This window comes from Crinia signifera, chromosome 6 (assembly GCF_055691185.1).
Source record: "Crinia signifera chromosome 6, ASM5569118v1, whole genome shotgun sequence".
NCBI classification, from domain to species: domain Eukaryota; kingdom Metazoa; phylum Chordata; class Amphibia; order Anura; family Myobatrachidae; genus Crinia; species Crinia signifera.
In genome coordinates, this window is record NC_139222.1 from 71,627,210 (window position 1) to 71,647,047 (window position 19,838).

General features: G+C 47.0%; 1 protein-coding gene across 3 annotated transcripts in view; it reads left to right on the forward strand.

The window, feature by feature from the left end:
• The window catches only part of LOC146007712 (heparan-alpha-glucosaminide N-acetyltransferase-like), a 394,310-nt gene that overhangs the window by 357,988 nt on the left and 16,484 nt on the right, over positions 1–19,838 (forward strand). Inside the window, exons 16-17 of one of the 3 annotated variants that reach the window (XR_014444391.1) lie at positions 1,265–1,335; positions 3,895–4,044. The exons of 1 other annotated variant lie outside the window; for it this stretch is intronic. Coding sequence is in view for 1 of the 2 variants with exons in the window: in XM_083146282.1 (XP_083002408.1) it covers positions 1,265–1,335 (71 nt within the window). In the remaining variant the exon portion in view is untranslated. The remainder of the gene's footprint in view (positions 1–1,264; positions 1,336–3,894; positions 4,045–19,838) is intronic. One more of the 3 variants, XM_083146282.1, reaches the window with a different exon arrangement.

Genomic DNA, 19,838 nt, shown 5'->3' on the forward strand with positions numbered 1-19,838 from the left:
AACCCTACCCCTAAGTCCCCCCTATTGCCTCAACCTACCACCCCCCACCCCACTCTAGCCTAGATACCACACAATTAGAATAGGGAAGTAGTCTGTTGGTATTTTGTCCTAAACAAGTCCATATGGGAGGATACCAACTGATATATCCATTAAGACTTGAACAACAGTCATATAGCTAATAAAAGCAAACCATGGGCAGTTATTATTTTCTGGCTCCAATTTTTTTTTTAAACACATGTAACTCAAATATTGCACATATGCTCCATAATAAATGTTTGCTACAAATGTATTGAGACTCATCTATGCACCTTTTTTTTACATTGTTGCTGGTCTTTTGGTTTAAATAACCATATAGATACACTATAGTGTCAACACCCCCCCCCCCCCCCCCCCCCCCCCCCGCAGGTTCTCCCTATCATCTTTGTACCACTCAGAATATAAAACATACACCAGAGCACTGAATATACATTCTGTGAACGGTAAATACAATGCAAAATAGACCTTGCTGACTCTATTGCCTATTGTCTTTTATGTCTACAAAATTCCACCACAGCTGTGCTCATCTCATGCTTTTGTGTCACAATGAAGACAAATGAAGATCAAGGCAGTGATAATGGTATCATTCTCAGGAATCATGGTCTGATTGTCTGACTATATCCGCTACTTGTTTGATTCTAATATTTTTGAAAGCTAAAATCTAGATAATAGTTAGTGTGATTAAAGAGGACATAAAACATAATGCAGCCCAAACCTTTTAATATTTAATGATATTTTTGTGCTAAATCTGGAAAATACCGGTTTTGTTGATAAGACGTTCCTTTTTCAAAAGCAATCATTAAGTTTTCCTGAAATAAGAGCTGAGCTTCTGTGCTCCTTCCTTCAGCTTGTACACAAAAACCCGCAGGTATGGCCGCCTGTGGCCAGTGTGTGGTGGTTATTAGTAACCATTCTGCCGACCTGTACCCCATTTTGTGAAGCCTGCTGGATGAAAGTAACTGTTTTCTCAACTGTTTGTTTAGATTCAGCACAAGACTACTCATCAATGAGCTTCTTAAAATTGATAGTACAGACAGGGCATGCAAGGAGTAGGAGGTCAATCCTGTGTGCTGCTGCGGTGACAAAGAGGTTAAACCATACATTTGTAGACCATGTAATCAATAAAAACACTTAGGATCATAGCAGGCACATCTGTCCCTTCAGTTGCACAATTCTACCCTTACGTCCATGTATTGACCAAACGGTCATCTTTTTGCTTTTCCTCCAGGGAATTATCTCGGCCATCTTAACCAAGTTTGCAAGGGACGAAGGATTTATTCCCATCAATAAAAACCTCTGGTAAGTGCTCTGAAACATTTGCTGTAACAAATCCTTGTCAAACCTTAAACATTAACAGCTCCTCATATTACCCTTTAATCAAGAAGGCCTAGTTGTGCCCAGGGGCAGTGTTAGGGTCCATAGATGTGTTAAGGCCATCGTAAGTAACCATATTTATTCATTTCTACTTCTCACCTTCTCGGTGTACATTCTGCAAAGACCTTGCATTGCAACCGTACATACGAAAACTACATTAGACATTTATTGAACATCTATATCTGCATTTACAGAGGGCAAGGCTTCTATCGCATGTGAAAATGACTGTGGAGCAAATGCAGATTTAGATTTCATGGGGCCCTAGGCAAGAAAATGGTTTGGGGCCCTCCTCACTCACACTCACGCAATCCATACAGAGGCGTAACTAGATATTTGTAGGCCCCAGAGCAAAAGTTTATCACCTTTTTAGCAACTGATGGTGGTAGATGTATGTAAAACATACCTGGATTGCTTACACAGAAAAGATGGGCCCCATAGCAGCAGCACCCCTTGCACTATATTTTTGCTGCTGATTGCAGCTGGCATCGAAAGAGTGCCTTGGCGCTTGCACAGTCTACCGATAAATGTTCAGCTGCATAAGGCATTGCGTACAAATCTGAATCAGGCTCAGGCTCTAGTTTATTTACAGGTATAAGCTTGGAGAGGAGTGACAGCCTAATCACCTCTTCTAACCTTCCAAACATGCTAACTCTTACATGGATTTACAGTGTGGTATTTTGCAGTATTAAATGTCAGACAACAATGGTTACATTAAGATATTTCCATATTGCATTATTTAGCAAACCTGGGTATGATCAATCACTATCCAGAAATCCCTGTATGTTTGTTAGTATATGTGCAAGGCTGAGTTGAATATCTGTGCACTCTTTCCCTTATTTGTTCACCTTAAATAGACAAAGCAGGGCTGATTGGGCAAGACACTATAGCAATGAGCTAGGCTATAGGGTTCCTGCAATCAGCACAAAGGCCCTTATTCAGATCTGATCGCGGTACAAATTTGTTTGGAAAATGGGAATAACCATGTGCACTGCAGGTGGAGCAAATGTAACATGTGCAGAGAGAGTTACATGCCCCACCTGCAATGCAGCATGATTTTGCCCATTTTCCAAACAAATTTGTACTGCGATCAGATCTGAATACAGGCCAAAGTTCTAACAACATAGAACAGTAGTTAAAATTCAAGACACTACCGAAATGGCCCACCCAGCACCTGAATAATGTTGGCATTACAGTCTCTCACTCAAATACAGGCAGGGTCAGATGAACCCTCATACCAAGTATCCGGCCTCTTTGAACACAACACTGTGCATGGCTGACAGTAAGGAGATGTGATACAATTTCCATGCACCTGCTGAGATTTTATTGCCATTGGGCGCCTGGCAGCTCTTTTACTGCAACCAGAGGCTGGAGCTCAAACCTGAGCTCCACCTTCCACCCCTATAGAGCATGTAGGGAGGGACATTGTCGCAACATGATGTCTCTCCCATAATGCCAAGCATGAGGACCTGGTGGGGAAGATGACAGTGAGAGCAGGAGTTGGGCTTCAAGTAAGTACAATGCTGTGTCTGGAGATTTTGGGGGTTATTCTAATCCACTCTTTCTGACAAAATCCTTCTTAGACGGACAAAACCATGTGCACTGCAGGGGGGGGCAGATGTAACATGTGCAGAGAGAATTAGATTTGGGTGAGTTATTTTGTTTCTGTGCAGGGTAAATACTGACTGCTTTATTTTTACACTGCAATATAGATCTCACTTTGAAGTAAAACCCCACCCAAATCTAATTATCTCTGCACAAGTAACATCTGCCCCACCTGCAGTGCACATGGTTTTGCCCATCTAAGAAGGATTTTGTCAGAAAGAGTGGATTAGAATAAGGCCCTTTGTGTGTAAGCTGCACTACTGCTGTGGTCATTAAGTGTAAGGGGCACAACTACTGTGTATAAGTGGAACTACTCTGTGGTGTAACATGTAAAAGAAGTACTGTTATGTGGCATAAAATGGATAAGGGGCATTGCTACTGTGTATTGTAATGTGAATAAGAAGCACTACTGTGTGCTGTAACATGATTAAGGGACACTACTATGTAGTGTAATGTGAATCAGGCACTATGTTTGGTAATGTGAATAAGACTGTGCTACTCTGTGGCCACACCCCTTCATATTAACACCACGCCCCTATTTTCTGAGAAATATAAAGTATGGGAGGGATAAATAAAAGGGTTTATTCTATCCGCTGGGGCCTACATCTGTATTCACCTACCAAACAATTAATCTTGGGCTGGCCCTGGATACAGGCCATAAGTTCCCCCCCACACACAACTAGACCCACATTTTCTAAAACAAAATGGTTCATATTAACCCCTTCTCCCCTAAACCAGTGAAAATGTTAAATGAAAGGCACCCTCATTTACATTCCCGGCCCAAAAAAAAAAAGAAACACATTCAAAGCTTATGAATGTGTATTTCGCCTAAAAATAGACTCATTAAGCACTAAATTAATAGCATTCATATTTAATAAACAGGCATCCGCCTCCCTTCCAGACCCAACATTACTTGGTATTCTGATCAGGCTTACATGCTGCGATTAGCAGATGATGATCATGCCATTATTGGATGTGAAAAAAAAACCCAGCTTGTAGAGTATAAGTCCCAGAAGAGAAAACTCAATTCAGGTAAACATGCTGTCTATTATGTAATGACAGTAAATAACATACAGACAAGCAAATCAATGTCTTTATGAGTAGTTAAATTATTAATATTCCTTTACTTACCGACTAGTTGGAAAATGTGTGCTCTGCATGAATGAAGTCTAATAGTGTAAGAATAGGAATAGATGGGCTGCATGAGGCTTCCTGATGTACATGCCTGTCATTTATGTTTCTGCTGAAGTGTCCAGCTGACATCCACTGACTGCAGTGTCCCTGCCCCTAAGGCTATGTAAGCAAGGCTAGCAGCACATTATATTTCCCTCTTTAGCACATGTACAGTAAAAGCAGCCCACATAGGCTTCCGCTTTTTTGCCCTATTTACCAAGCTCTGGAATGCTCCGCAAGCTGCCGTATGGCCTCTGTAGCTCACACCTATCGGCGGCTGCTTACAGCAAAAAGTTATTGGAGAGGACCACTCACACATGCAGGGCAAACAATAGCTAATAAGATCCCACCACGTATTACACATCTCATGGATGGGCCCATAAAAAGCCCCTGTCCACACACATGTATTGTAGTATGTTTAGGGGAATCTTAATCTCTTATTGCAGTAATATAAAATTATAATTATGATATCTAAGTGTCCTTCACCATTTATGTAAAAAATAAGCAGAGCATATCATCAGAATGCTGGCCATACACGCTGTGATACGGGCGTGCGTTCGGTGCTTAACTAGCACGCATCACATCGCATTGCATGCCCTGTGCATGCAATGCGATGTGATGTAAACTAAGTACAAAAAGTATGTGCAAGCACATACTTTTTGTACTGTGCGATGAGGTGCCGCGGGAGCGTGCACTTCAATGCACACAACGCACAGCCCGCATCGCAGCGTGTATGGGCTGCTGAAGATTTATTTATTTATTATTCCGTTGCGCTTTACAATGGTAGACAGTGATAAAACAAACTGGGTAACAACAGACAGACTTGGAGGTTAGAAGGCCCTGCTGCAAGCTTACAATCTATAGGGACATAGGAGGGAAACACAAGGACAGGCATCAGTAATAGCATAGCAGTCCCACCAAGTTACAAGTCCAGAAGAGAAGCTATATAATACATAAGTGCCTCAGAGGGTTATGCGTGTAGAACTTAAATATGATAGGCTTGCCTGAAGAGGTGAGTTTTCAGGGAATGCTTGAACGTTTGGAGGCTAGTAGAGAGTCTTATTGTACATGGAAGGGCATTCCATAGGATGGGAGCAGCCCAATGAAAGTCCTGTAATAGTGAATGGGAGCTAGTGATCCGTGCAGAAGAGAGACGCAGATCATGTGCAGAGCCGAGTGGCCGAGATGGGAGATATTTTGTGATAAGTAAAGAGAGATATGCTGGTGCAGTACGGTTAATAGCTTTATATGCGAGAAGTGTTTTATATTGAATACGGTATGATACAGGGAACCAATGGAAGGACTGGCAGAGCCGATCAGCAGACGATGAGCTCCTTGCTAGAAAGATCAGCCTAGCAGCGGCATTTAAAATGGATTGCAGTGGCGAGAGTCTGTTCTTGGGAAGACCAGTTAGGAGACTATTGCAATAATCAATGCAGGATATAATGAGTGCATGGATAAGAGATTTAGTAGTGTCTTGTGTGAGATAGTCGTATTTTGGATATGTTTTTTAGATGCATGTAACAGGATTTGGAGACAGATTAAATGTGGGGAAGAAAGAACAGTTCAGAGTCGAGGATGACCCCTAAGCAACGAGCTTGTGGGGTAGGGTAGATTGTCGAATTGTCAACAGCAATGAAGATATCAGGATGGTAACTGTTCTTAGTTGTGGGAATATAAGTAATTCCGTTTTGGAAATATTGAGTTTGAGTAGAAGAAGATCCTCATGACCTGATATGGTGTTCTCAATGGATGCTACTCTACTAGATTCCTTGAACTGCAAATATCAGAATTCCCTGGCCACCACTAAAGCCATTTCTTCGAATGTGCCCCAGTTTGCATTTGGCTAATGTTTACCCTAAGTGCATACTACTCCTCCACCTTTTTTTCTCCTGCAAACCTGGCAAATGCCTCCAATGTCTCCATAAAAAAGTAACTGCTTTTGTACCTGTAGTATTGAGCTCCTTAACTGGTTTGGTATGCCTCCTCTACCAAACTGGGTCATGACCCTTCTCTAGCAAGTTCCCAACCTTATCTAGAGGCTATTATTGCCCAAGTGGACATCAATGCTTTCCACAACTCTGCTCTTTCTTCATCCCTCTGCCCAGGTTGTCCCTACTCTGCCAATTGTCTTTTAATACCACATCACTTAGAATGAAAACTCTCATGGACAGGTCGTCACCTCTATGGGTGAAATTTAATAGGATGATAGAATCAGAATGTGGAAGATTTGGTAAGAAATCTCTAGTTTTTTTTAAAGCGGCAATCATTTACACTGCAAAGTCAAACTGATTTTTCAGTGTAAATGATTGCCGCTTTAAAAAAACCTGGAGATTTCTTACCAAATCTCTCACTTTCTAATTCTCTCATCCTATTACATTTCACCCCTTGTGTCATGTCTGTCCACTATCTTTGTCCCTTACATGCCCCTGTCGTGCTCTATACTTAATTTTTTTTATGTATGGCATTGTCCTTTGTTAAATTGTGTCTACTTTTATCCAGCACATAATAGCCATAGTAATGTTCATGTTGCGTATGTCCTATGCTAATTTCTTGTTTTTGTGGTCTCTTTGTAACCATGTATTCTGTGGGTTATAATTATTTGCTCTGTTGAGAAGTATTTCCGAGCACTTATTTTTCAGGTTTAATTTGATCCACCCGTAAGTTTCATCATAAGCACGGCAATGCAGAATCTGTAGTGCACCGTATCAATAAAACATAATAATAATGACAATACATAGCAACCTGCAGTCGCAGCCTGTTTTGCAGTCACATATTTTTGATGCTTCTCAATTATTTTGTCTGCCATGATTTCTTCTTTATACCAGAATACTTTAGAGAAAAATAGAAGAACATCTGTGCAACTGAAGCCTCAAAACCATTGAGTTTTTGTGATAGAACCAAAGAAAGCCGGGAATAGCTGAATGCACAAACATCAATGTATTGTAGTGATATCTAAGGAGTGAGCAAAATAAACTAAAAATGAGACCAGTATACCCTACAGAAGCAAAGTACTGCATATTATTGATGCTATATGTAGCTTTACAAGCAACAGGTAGGGTGTTGGCTGGTTTCTCCTGGAGTATGTTTTGCGGGCAGGGCCGGCGCTACCACTAGGCAGCTTTAGGCAGCTGCCTAGGGCGCCGGCCGCTGGAGGGCGCCCCTTTTTCAGTGCAACAATTAAGTTAATTATAATTCTTTAGGGCTTCAAGTCCCATGAGCGACCGCCATTTGTGTAAGGTATTTCAGGGGCAGGAGAATGAGGACAGCACCCCAGCAAGCAGCAGTTTCCCAGCCCTCAGCACTGCAGCATTAGCGCTAGCGGCGCTATGGAGCCGGCAGCAGCATCAGTCACAGACATAGGCCTGCGCAAGGGGGGTGCCGGGGTGCACAGGCACCTCCTAATGACCCCCAGCACAATTGCAGGCAGCACCTCCTATGACCGGCAGTGCCCCCTCCCCCGGCCGGCTAGCAGTTGCTGTGTTGGGCTGGCCTGGCTGGCTGGGCTCCTTCAGGCTTCAGCAGTCAGCACGAGTCTCTTCAAAAGGGGGCGGGGCCATGGGGGTCTGTGATTAGGCCACGCCCCCTGCAATTTCCTGTGCCCGGGCGGACTAGTGCAGCTGCAGGCTGGCTCCTGGCTGAAGATGTGTGCAGAGACTGGGGACCAATGAGTAAGTGTGTGTGTGAGTGTGACATATATTGTGATGGAGTGGGCTGTGTGTGTGAGAATGTAGTGAGGGGAACAGGGGGCCTAATTCAGGATTGCTCACTAAGCAGCAATCTTTTGCTGCTTAGCAAGCAGAACACCTCCTGCCGAACCCCTGTGTAATGTGAATATGGGTCAGTATGTGCTAATATTATTCACTACGCTCTGTGTAAAGTGAATATGGGTCACTATGTGCTAATATTAGTCACTATGTGCTGTGTAATATGAATATGGGTCACTACGTGCGAATATTGGTCATTACATGCTGTGTAATGTGAATATTGGGTAATATTGGTCACTGCGCACTGTGTAATGTGACTGTGGGCCCAAGCGCTGTGTAATTTGACATTTACAGCTGCTCTGCCGGACCGATGATGAGGTAAGTAGAATTAAATGGGTGAACAGTGTGCAGCGTGTGGGGCCCCCAGTGACATTTATGTGGTAGCATATGTTATAGCCATTACAGTGTGTGATATAATATGTAATTGGCATTATGGTGTGTGGCATAATGTGTAATGGGCATTATGGCACAATGTGTAATGGGCATCACGGTGTGAGGAGTAATGTGTAATGGGCATGGCATAATGTGTAATGGGCATCACGGTGTGAGGCATAATGGGCATCACGGTGTGCGGTGTAATGGGCATCATGGTGTGAGGAGTAATGGGCATCACGATGTGAGACGTAATGGGCATCATGGTCTGAGTCATAATATGTAAGGGGCATCATGGTGTGAGGTGTAATGGGCATCACAGTGTGAGTTGCAACATGTAATGAGCATCACAGTGTGTGGCGTAACATGTAACGGGCATCACAGTGTGAGGTGTAACGGGCATTACGTGTGAGGCGTAATATGTATTGGGCATTACAGTGTGTGGCATAATGTGTATTGAGCATTATGGCATGTGGTATACTATGTAATGGGTGTGTGACATGTAATAGGCATTAAGTTGTAAATTTTTGGCACGCGCCTTCAGCACGCACTGTCCCTATTATCCCTATTTTACAAAAATTTGTCAACCCCTGGCATAATGTGGAATGTCCATTACTGTGTGGCATTATGTTTGATGGGCATTATGGTGTGTGTCATTATATGTAATGGGCATTATGCTGGGTGGCATTATGTGGAATGGGCATTACTGTGTGTGGCATTATGTGTGATAGGCATTATAGTGTGTGGCATTATGTGGAATGGGCATTACGGTGAGTGGCATTATGTGTAATGGGCATTATGGTGAGTGGCATTATGTGTAATGGGCATTACAGTGTGTGGCATTATGTGTAATGGGCATTACTGTGATAGGCATTATGTGTGATAGGCATTATGGTGTGTGGCATTATGTGTAATGGGCATTACGGTGAGTGGCATTATGTGTAATGGGCAGCACAGATGGTGTAATGGTTAACATTACTGCCTCACAGCCCTGAGATCATGGGTTAAATTCCCACCATGGCTCTAACTGTGCGGAGTTTGTATATTCTCCCCGTACTTGCGTGGGTTTACTCCGGGTATTCTGGTTTCCTCCCACAATCCAAAAATATACTGGTAGGTTAATTAGCTCCCAACAAAAATTAACCCTAGAATGTCTGTGTGTGCGTGTACATGTGTTAGGGAATATAGATTGTAAACTCCACTGGGGCAAGGCCTGATGTGAGTGTTCAAATATTCTCTGTAAAGCGTTTCAGAATATGTGTGCGCTATATAAGTGTGTGGCATTAGGTGTAATGGGCATTACAGTGTCAATTTTTGCAGCGTGCTTCCGGCGCGCACTTTCCCTGTTTCTGGTGTGTCTGGTGGGAATGATTAATTCTGAAGCCCATATACATAAATAAGTCACCTTCTATTTAGTTTGCATTGGTGCCCAGTAGACGGTGATGGACACGCCCAGTATGTGTGATGTACACGCCCCTCCAATGGTGCACCCCCTAATAAAATGGGCTGCGCTTCCCACACCAACAGCAACACAAGCAGCGGCGGCTATGCGGTGACCCCCGCCCCCTCAAGCACCCTGCAGTGACCCACATGAGGGAGCACTGCTTCAGCAGAGACCTCCCGGTGCCTTGCCGAGAGAATTTGTCAGCACTGCAGCGCATGAAGTAACCCCGGAGCAGCAACCGGTGGTGGCTACATGTAATCACTCCCCAGGGATGTTTTAGTTGTGTTTTCCCAGCCTGGAGAGGAGGGGGTATGGTTATGTATGTGAGAGGCATGCACTGTACGTGTGTGTGTGTGTGTGTGTGTGTGTGTGTGTGTGTATGGAGGCAGTGTGTGTATGTATGTAAGCAGGGTATGTATTGATGTTTGTACTGTATGTGTGTATTTATGGAGGCAGTGTATGTATGAATGGATGTACTGTCTGTATGTAGTATGTATGTAGTATGTTTTTTCCTGTCAGCAGTGCAACCAGCAGGTGCTGATGCCCATAGCCCAGGCACAGCCACCTGCAGGGGCTGGACATCACATTGGCACCCTTATACCCATCTGTCAGCAGACCTCTTATTGGAGGGTTTTTAGAAGTTCCTTGGTGTCATTGTTGCCAATCACTGTATAGTCAGTAGCAGGGTGTCATGTGTGGCTTATTATTCTGCTGTTTCTGCTGATATTTAATATCTGTGCCTTTTCTCTTTCAATGGTCCTGGTGACACAGCTCAACACTGGGATGTAGGAGGGTCCGAAGGAGCCAGGCACCTATCCTAAAGTTTTAGAGGGTAGGCTCCTCCCCTACTGCATCCCTGGACTCTTCAGTTCGTGTTAGGTGCCCACTGGAGTGGGTGCTATTCTAAAGGGCTGCAGGAGCAGCCGAAGAATTAGAGTAGTTAGGGGATTTTTATTATTTTATTAACTTTTACCCTAGCTAGGTAGGCACAGTGTGAGGATTCTCATAGTGAATCCTCACACTGCTTGCGCAGCAGGAGCTGACAGAAGCGCGTCCTGTCAGCTCACTGTGCACAGGGGAGACACTGTCTGGTCCCCCTGTGCAGCGCTTATAGCCTTTTCTAAAAGGCTGCCTGGGCTCCGGAGTACCCTGAAACCGGCTCCACGCTTAGGTGGGGATCATGGGGGACAGGCGCTCCGTGATGGCGGCGGCCATTTTATGCGGAGCTTACACGCTGAGCTCCTAGATGAGAGGACAGCAGCGTTGTGACAGGCATGTTCCAAGTGATCCCCATTTGAGGGGGAGACACTGGAACTAGGAAATCCTACCTAAGGAGCGGCTTGCTGGGGGTGGTTGGCGCCAAAAGGTCACGGACCCCGCAGCAGCAGGGACCTGTGGTCTCTTCCTTCACTCTGACTTTGGCGCCTTTCAGAACGCTTGCAGCGGAGCTGAGCTGGCTTACTGATCCTGGCAGAGTGACTTGGATTTCCTGGGCATCGCTTCCCCGCAGTTGAAACCAACAGACAGATAAGTGATTGGGTGCATTGCCTCTGTATAAACGCTTGTACATTGTTTGCACTGTGTATACTGATAGATATACATTTATCACTTGCGTCATGTCTGAGCATCAGGCTGTGGTTTTGGGGGAGGGAGCCCTTAATGCACTGAGCGCGTGCAATGTTTGCACACAAAAATTTGTCCCTGAGCAGATGGCCAAGGGGGGCTTATGTATTACTTGCGCTGATGTGAGACCCATGGGCAGTGATCCCCATAGGGCAGAGCATATGGAACCTGCGTGGGCCAGGGCCCTAGGCAGGTCAGTAAACGCTTTGGTGCAGCTTTTGGACAGGCAGAGTGATGGGCTGGTAGAATCACAGAGACCTATGCCATCATCTCAGCAGTCGTCTGGCTCCTTGCCTCTTACCCAGGCAGATCCTGCACTTATCCAGGTGATGCAGGATACTGCAAAAGGGATTAACAGGTTCAGTGAAATGCTGGACAAAATGGATGATGTGGCAGGGACCCCTAGAAGGTCTTATGCCTTAACTACTGTGGTAGATGAAGAGGAAGGAGAGTATACTGACATCCCCTGGGATCAGGGTGATGATTTGGAAGAGAACTCTGCTGCTGGTATAGAGGATCTCATTATAGCTGTGAAGCAGGCTTTAAAGCTGACTGTGGAGGATAAGACTCCTGTTAAAGGTGTTTTTAAGCGACAGCGGAAGGAGGCTGTTACTTTTCCTTCAGATGAGGGGTTACAGGAATTGTTAGAAGGGGCTTGGAAAACTCCTGATAAGAGGCTTCAGATGCCTAAGCGATTCCTTAGTCTGTACCCCATGCCAGAGTCTCATGCGGAGCTCTGGGAAAAGGTCCCAGTTGTGGACGCTTCAGTGGCACGTTTGTCCAAGGCTACTGTATTACCAGTACAGGGCGGTGCAGCTTTTAAAGATTCTGTGGATAAGAAGCTGGAGGGAAACCTCAAGGCTATCTTTGAAGGGGTGGGGTTTACCTTACGACCCCTTATTGCTTCAGCCTGGGTTTCTAAGGCCATGATAGAGTGGGCTGGTGAATTATGCACCATGCTGCAGGCTGACCCGGGTGCATTACTGCTGGCAGAAAAGATTAAGGCAGCAGCAGAATATGCAGTTGAAGCAGAGGAGGAAGCTATTAAAATGGCAACCAGAGTGTCCACAGTCTCCATTAATGCCAGGAGAGTGCTTTGGCTAAAAGCCTGGGAAGCAGACAATGAGTCCAAGAAGGCTCTGGAAACATTAGCCTTCAAAGGAAAGGTACTCTTTGGTACCGAATTAGAGGAGATTATAAAACAGGCCACAGGCGGCAAAAGTACATTCCTGCCGGCCTCCTCAGCAAAGCAGACGTCCAGATTTTCTGCTTTTAAGCCGTCCTTTCGGCCCTCCCCTAGAGGTGGTGCGTCCTTTCGAGGACAGTCTTTCAGGGGAAGGTTTCAGCCCTCTAGAGGCAAGACACAAAAGTCAAAATTTGGCTCTTTTCACAAGAAGCCTGCCAATAAAGGAGAGGATAAACCCTCTGCATGACTGTCAGGGGCTTTGCCCGACAGTGACAAAAGTGGGCGGGCGTCTCACGCTCTTCAGGGACGCTTGGGCTTCTCTAGACCAGGATGCCTGGGTGCTAGACATCATAACACAGGGTTACAAAATCCCTTTCAGAGGGCCACCTCCGAAGAGGTTCATTCCCACATCCTTACCAAAGGAGGCACGGCTGCGTACAGCTCTTGTGAGAGCGGCGCACTCCCTTTTGGAAAAAGGGGTGGTGACACTAGTCCCCAAGACAGAGTGGAAGAAAGGCTTTTACTCCACGCTGTTCCTGGTGCCCAAACCAGACGGGTCTTTCAGACCAATACTAAATTTGAAGTCTCTAAATGTTCATTTATGGGTAGACCATTTCAAAATGGAGTCTCTACGGTCAGTACTCCTGAGTCTGGACCAGGGAGAATTTTTGGCGTCCATGGATGTCCAGGACGCATATTTGCACGTTCCTATACACCCGGAGCATCAGACCTTGTTGAGGTTTGCCATAGGAGACCTGCATTTACAATTCCGGGCGTTACCCTTTGGGCTAGCAACCGCGCCAAGGGTATTCACAAAGATAATGTCAGTAATGGCGGCGGTGCTGAGGCTCAGGGGAATCACAGTAATACCCTATTTGGACGATCTCCTGTTCAAAGCAGAGTCAGCAGCCATGCTGCAGAGTCACTTGGCAGAGGCCATCAGTTTTTTGCAGGCTCACGGCTGGATTTTAAATTTGCAAAAATCTCAGTTGGTACCGTCACAAAGGCTCCAATTCTTGGGAGTCATACTGGACACCCATCTTCATCGGGTATTCCTCCCGGAGGTAAAGGCCAGGGATCTGGTCACCCTAGTCCAGGAGATTCTCAGGGCTCAGAGCATTTCAGTATGGAAGTGCCTCAAGCTCCTGGGGAAGATGGTGGCGTCATTCGAGACGCTTCAATTTGCCAGGTTCCACTCTCGGAGGTTCCAATGGAACATTTTGTCAGCTTGGTCAGGAAACACTTTGACCATGAAATCCGAGATGATAGTGCTGTCTTCGGACACCCGAGAATCTTTGAAATGGTGGACAGAAGTAGATTCCCTTCAGTGGGGTCGGTCATTACAGACCTGGGACTGGTTGATAGTAACTACCGACGCCAGTCTCAGGGGCTGGGGGGCAATAGTCCTGGATCTCAGGCTTCAGGGCCTGTGGACGGCAGAGGAATCAGCGTTACCAATCAACATCTTGGAGCTGAGAGCTGTCTGGAAAGTCATTTCCTTGGCGGGAGACAGGTTACAGAACCTCCCTTTGAGGATTCAGACCGACAATGCCACAGCTGTGGCGTATCTGAATCACCAGGGAGGTACACGCAGCAGATTGGCCATGTGGGAGGTATCCAGAATCTTCCTATGGGCGGAACAGAATGTTCCAGCTGTATCGGCTATATTCATCCCAGGAATAGAGAATATAGAAGCCGACTTCCTGAGCAGGGAGGAGCTCAAGGAAGGGGAATGGAGCTTACACCCTCAGGTGTTTCACCAAATCACTTCGATGTGGGGAACTCCGGATGTGGACCTGATGGCATCCAGGATCAACCGTCAAGTGCCCAGGTTCTATGCCAGAACAAGGGATCCACTAGCGGAGGCAGTGGATGCCATGACTATTCACTGGCAGGGAGATCTCCTTTATGCATTCCCACCAGTACCAATGTTACCGAGACTTCTGAAGAAAATACAGGGGCAGAAGGTTCCAGTGATCTTAGTGGCCCCAGATTGGCCAAGGAGATCCTGGTACTCGAGGCTTCAGAGGTTGTCTGTGGACTCATGGCGTCTACCTCTGAGACCAGACCTTCTAAGACAAGGCCCTTTCAATCACCTGGATTCAGATCGATTGATTTTGACGGCCTGGCTATTGAAACCACCATTTTGAAAAGAAAAGGGTTTTCTGAGGCAGTAGTACAGACTATGATAAAAGCCAGAAAAGCTGTATCTTCGGCAAATTATTATAGAGTCTGGAAGACTTACATTCGATGGTGTGAGAGAAGAAAGGCTCATACATCTCATTTTAAGCTATCAAGAATGATGGAATTCTTACAAGATGGTTTTTCATCGGGCCTAAGCCTTCAGTCACTGAAGGTGCAGATTTCGGCCTTGTCCATCTATTTCCAGAAAAAGATAGCCATTTTGCCGGAAATTCAAACCTTTTTACAAGGAGTATCCAGGTTGAAACCTCCATACAAGCAACCAGTAGCACCTTGGGATCTATCACTGGTTTTGGAATGCCTTCAAAAGGCACCTTTTGAACCTTTAAGGTCGGCTGACTTTAAGTTTCTTACGTGGAAGCTAGTGTTTTTGTTAGCAGTAGCATCTGCTAAAAGAGTTTCAGAATTGGGAGCTTTGTCATGTAAATCTCCTTTCTTAATTTTTCATGATGACAGGGCTGTTTTAAGAACAGTGCCTCAGTTTTTACCGAAGGTGGTGTCTACCTTCCATTTAAATCAGGAGATAGTTCTACCTGTGTTTCAACCCCCAGAGGGTTCTAAGAAAAGGGACAAGTTGAGAACTTTGGATGTTGTGCGTGCCTTACGCATATATGTGGACAGAGTGAAGAGTGTCAGGAAGACTGACACATTGTTGGTATTGTATGACGTACACAAGATTGGTTGGCCTGCATCTAAGCAGACTATTGCTAGGTGGTTGCGGTCTGTGATAGCCTTTGCATACACCAAAGTGGGTAGACCAGTACCGGCCAAAATAAATGCGCATACCACCAGGTCAGTTGCCACCTCTTGGGCGGTTCGACATGGGGCCACAGCTGAGCAGGTTTGCAGAGCTGCCACTTGGTCATCTGTTCACACATTTGCCAAATTCTATAGATTCCATGAGTTCGCGTCGGAGGACGCATCATTCGGGCGAGCAGTGCTGAGAGCTGCAGACCTGAGCGTACCCTCCCAAAGGACCGGCTCTGGAACGTCCCAGTGTTGAGCTGTGTCACCAGGACCATTGAAAGAGAAAAAGGGATTTTTGTAAGAACTTACCGTTCGAATCCCTTTCTCTGATATGGTCCTGGTGACACAGCGATCCCTCCCTTACGCTCAGTAAGTATGCCAGAAGTTTCATGATGTTCATGTTAAAATGGTTAAAAGTTAACAGTTTTCTGTTATAAAATGTGCATATAATATGTGCAGGCGTTTGTACTGAGTTAATGTATTCCAGTGGCTTTGAAAGATGAACTGAAGAGTCCAGGGATGCAGTAGGGGAGGAGCCTACCCTCTAAAACTTTAGGATAGGTGCCTGGCTCCTTCGGACCCTCCTACATCCCAGTGTTGAGCTGTGTCACCAGGACCATATCAGAGAAAGGGATTCGAACGGTAAGTTCTTACAAAAATCCCTTTTTTTCACTGTTAATGCATTTATTCAAATGTGCTGTGGTACTTGTGGAGATTGTCTCTCCTCCCTACCAACTGCCCTCTCTATTCCCTCCCTGCAGCCCTACTTCTCTCTGGCAACTCCCTTCTACCCAGTGTCCTCACTTATGCCCTGTGCCTGTCTATCCTCTTCCTACTGCCCTGTGCCTGTCTATCCCCTTCCTACTGCCCTGTGCCTGTCTATCCCCTTCCTACTGCCCTGCGCCTCTCTATCCCTCTTCCCTACCGCCCTGCGCCTCTCTATCCCTCTTCCCTACCGCCCTGCGCCTCTCTATCCCTCTTCCCTACCGCCCTTCGTCTCTCTATCCCTCTTCACTACCGCCCTGCGCCTCTCTATCCCTCTTCACTACTGCCCTGCGCCTCTCTATTGCCTCCTTACCACCCTGTCTTAACTCCCTACCTTTCTACATCGTTCTATCCTCTCTCTAATGCCCTGCATCTCTTTATCCCCTCCCTACCCACCCTATGCCTCACCTCTCTACCACCCTGCATCTCTCTAGCCCCTCCAGAAGCTACTAACTTTTCAGCATTGGTGAAGGGTTGAACCTGATTTGCTGGGTATTGGTTGTTTTTTTAATTTGAGGGCATATTTTTTTTAATTTTTCTTATGGATGTGCGGCTTTTTGAAGATTTTATTACGGGAAAGGTATATGACATGGCCTACAGCTACACTTTTTCCTGCCATACGTATTGCAGCTGAGAACAATAGAATAGCCATGGCTAGCCATGGCCAAAGGAGCAAAGATGAAACTTGCTCCTACTGTAGCTGCTCCCACATGGCATGTGCAACAGCTCTGCTTTGTCCCTCACACTAATATGGTGGCAGCTCTAGTGATCATATTATATACCAGTGCTATTGTTGTAACAATTTAATGTACAATAGTATGTAGTATACAATATATGTAGTATACAATAGTAAAATGTAATGTTTAAGCATACCTCCCAACTTCTGCAGTTGGGAGGTCGGGACTCTCGCACGGCGCTGCCGTGCGCGCTCCTGAAAAGGGGGCACGGCCTCGCGGAAAGGGGGCGTGGCCTTGCGGGATGACGCGTCCTCTGGCCACGCCCCTGTTTTCCGCCGCTCCTCGGCGCTGAATAGCCGCTGTGCGCATGCGCACAGCGTCTATTCTTGGCAGGCTGGGGGGACTCCCAACTGTCCCCCCCCAAGCGGGACAATGGCGGCCCCGGGCGGGACGCGGGAACGTCCCCGAATATCGGGATGTTCCCGCGGTAAGTGGGACAGTTGGGAGGTATGGTTTAAGGCAGGGGCGTAACTATAGCACCGCAGCCCCCGCCACCGCGGGGGGGGCGCTGTGCATGTGGGGGCGCTGGGGGCTGCGGTGCTATAGTTAAACCCCCCCTCAATCCCCCGCAGTCTTACCTATCGCGCTGGTCCTGGCTGCTCCGTTCTTCTGCTGAGGACCACCACAAAATGGCCGCCCCCATATAGCACACAGTTCTCTGAAACTGTCTGCTGTATGGGGGCGGCCATTTTCTGGTGGTCCTCAGCAGAAGAATGGAGCCGCCGGGACCAGCGCAATAGGTAAGGCTGTGGGGGATTGAGGGGGGGTTTGCATGAGCGGCGGGGCGGCGGGGTAGGGGTGCTCGGCGGGGCGGGGGGGCGCCCAAAATGTAGCTACGCCACATTTATTCAAATGTGCTGTGGTACTTGTGGAGATTGTCTCTCCTCCCTACCAACTGCCCTCTCTATTCCCTCCCTGCAGCCCTACTTCTCTCTGGCAACTCCCTTCTACCCAGTGTCCTCACTTATGCCCTGTGCCTGTCTATCCTCTTCCTACTGCCCTGTGCCTGTCTATCCCCTTCCTACTGCCCTGTGCCTGTCTATCCCCTTCCTACTGCCCTGCGCCTCTCTATCCCTCTTCCCTACCGCCCTGCGCCTCTCTATCCCTCTTCCCTACCGCCCTGCGCCTCTCTATCCCTCTTCCCTACCGCCCTTCGTCTCTCTATCCCTCTTCACTACCGCCCTGCGCCTCTCTATCCCTCTTCACTACTGCCCTGCGCCTCTCTATTGCCTCCTTACCACCCTGTCTTAACTCCCTACCTTTCTACATCGTTCTATCCTCTCTCTAATGCCCTGCATCTCTTTATCCCCTCCCTACCCACCCTATGCCTCACCTCTCTACCACCCTGCATCTCTCTAGCCCCTCCAGAAGCTACTAACTTTTCAGCATTGGTGAAGGGTTGAACCTGATTTGCTGGGTATTGGTTGTTTTTTTAATTTGAGGGCATATTTTTTTTAATTTTTCTTATGGATGTGCGGCTTTTTGAAGATTTTATTACGGGAAAGGTATATGACATGGCCTACAGCTACACTTTTTCCTGCCATACGTATTGCAGCTGAGAACAATAGAATAGCCATGGCTAGCCATGGCCAAAGGAGCAAAGATGAAACTTGCTCCTACTGTAGCTGCTCCCACATGGCATGTGCAACAGCTCTGCTTTGTCCCTCACACTAATATGGTGGCAGCTCTAGTGATCATATTATATACCAGTGCTATTGTTGTAACAATTTAATGTACAATAGTATGTAGTATACAATATATGTAGTATACAATAGTAAAATGTAATGTTTAAGCATACCTCCCAACTTCTGCAGTTGGGAGGTCGGGACTCTCGCACGGCGCTGCCGTGCGCGCTCCTGAAAAGGGGGCACGGCCTCGCGGAAAGGGGGCGTGGCCTTGCGGGATGACGCGTCCTCTGGCCACGCCCCTGTTTTCCGCCGCTCCTCGGCGCTGAATAGCCGCTGTGCGCATGCGCACAGCGTCTATTCTTGGCAGGCTGGGGGGACTCCCAACTGTCCCCCCCCAAGCGGGACAATGGCGGCCCCGGGCGGGACGCGGGAACGTCCCCGAATATCGGGATGTTCCCGCGGTAAGTGGGACAGTTGGGAGGTATGGTTTAAGGCAGGGGCGTAACTATAGCACCGCAGCCCCCGCCACCGCGGGGGGGGCGCTGTGCATGTGGGGGCGCTGGGGGCTGCGGTGCTATAGTTAAACCCCCCCTCAATCCCCCGCAGTCTTACCTATCGCGCTGGTCCTGGCTGCTCCGTTCTTCTGCTGAGGACCACCACAAAATGGCCGCCCCCATATAGCACACAGTTCTCTGAAACTGTCTGCTGTATGGGGGCGGCCATTTTCTGGTGGTCCTCAGCAGAAGAATGGAGCCGCCGGGACCAGCGCAATAGGTAAGGCTGTGGGGGATTGAGGGGGGGTTTGCATGAGCGGCGGGGCGGCGGGGTAGGGGTGCTCGGCGGGGCGGGGGGGCGCCCAAAATGTAGCTACGCCACTGGTTTAAGGTCCCCCTGGATGGAGGTGAGCGGTGCTGGCGGCCGCAACTCTCCACCATATCCTCCCCCGCGGAGCAACTCGGCATTACCAATTTTTGCTCTTCAGATGTTTTTTCAGATGAGGGTTTAGTAGTGATTGATACACTTCGAAAGAGGGACAGCATAATTTTTTTTTTTCCACTCTTTGTTTTTTTTTTCTTATAACATTCCAGGAGATTTGCCTCCTGTCAAGTGTACTGCAGATGTGTCTTCCTGGGATTGTGTTGCAATTACACACCCTTACTGTACATGGTATACATTTGTCCA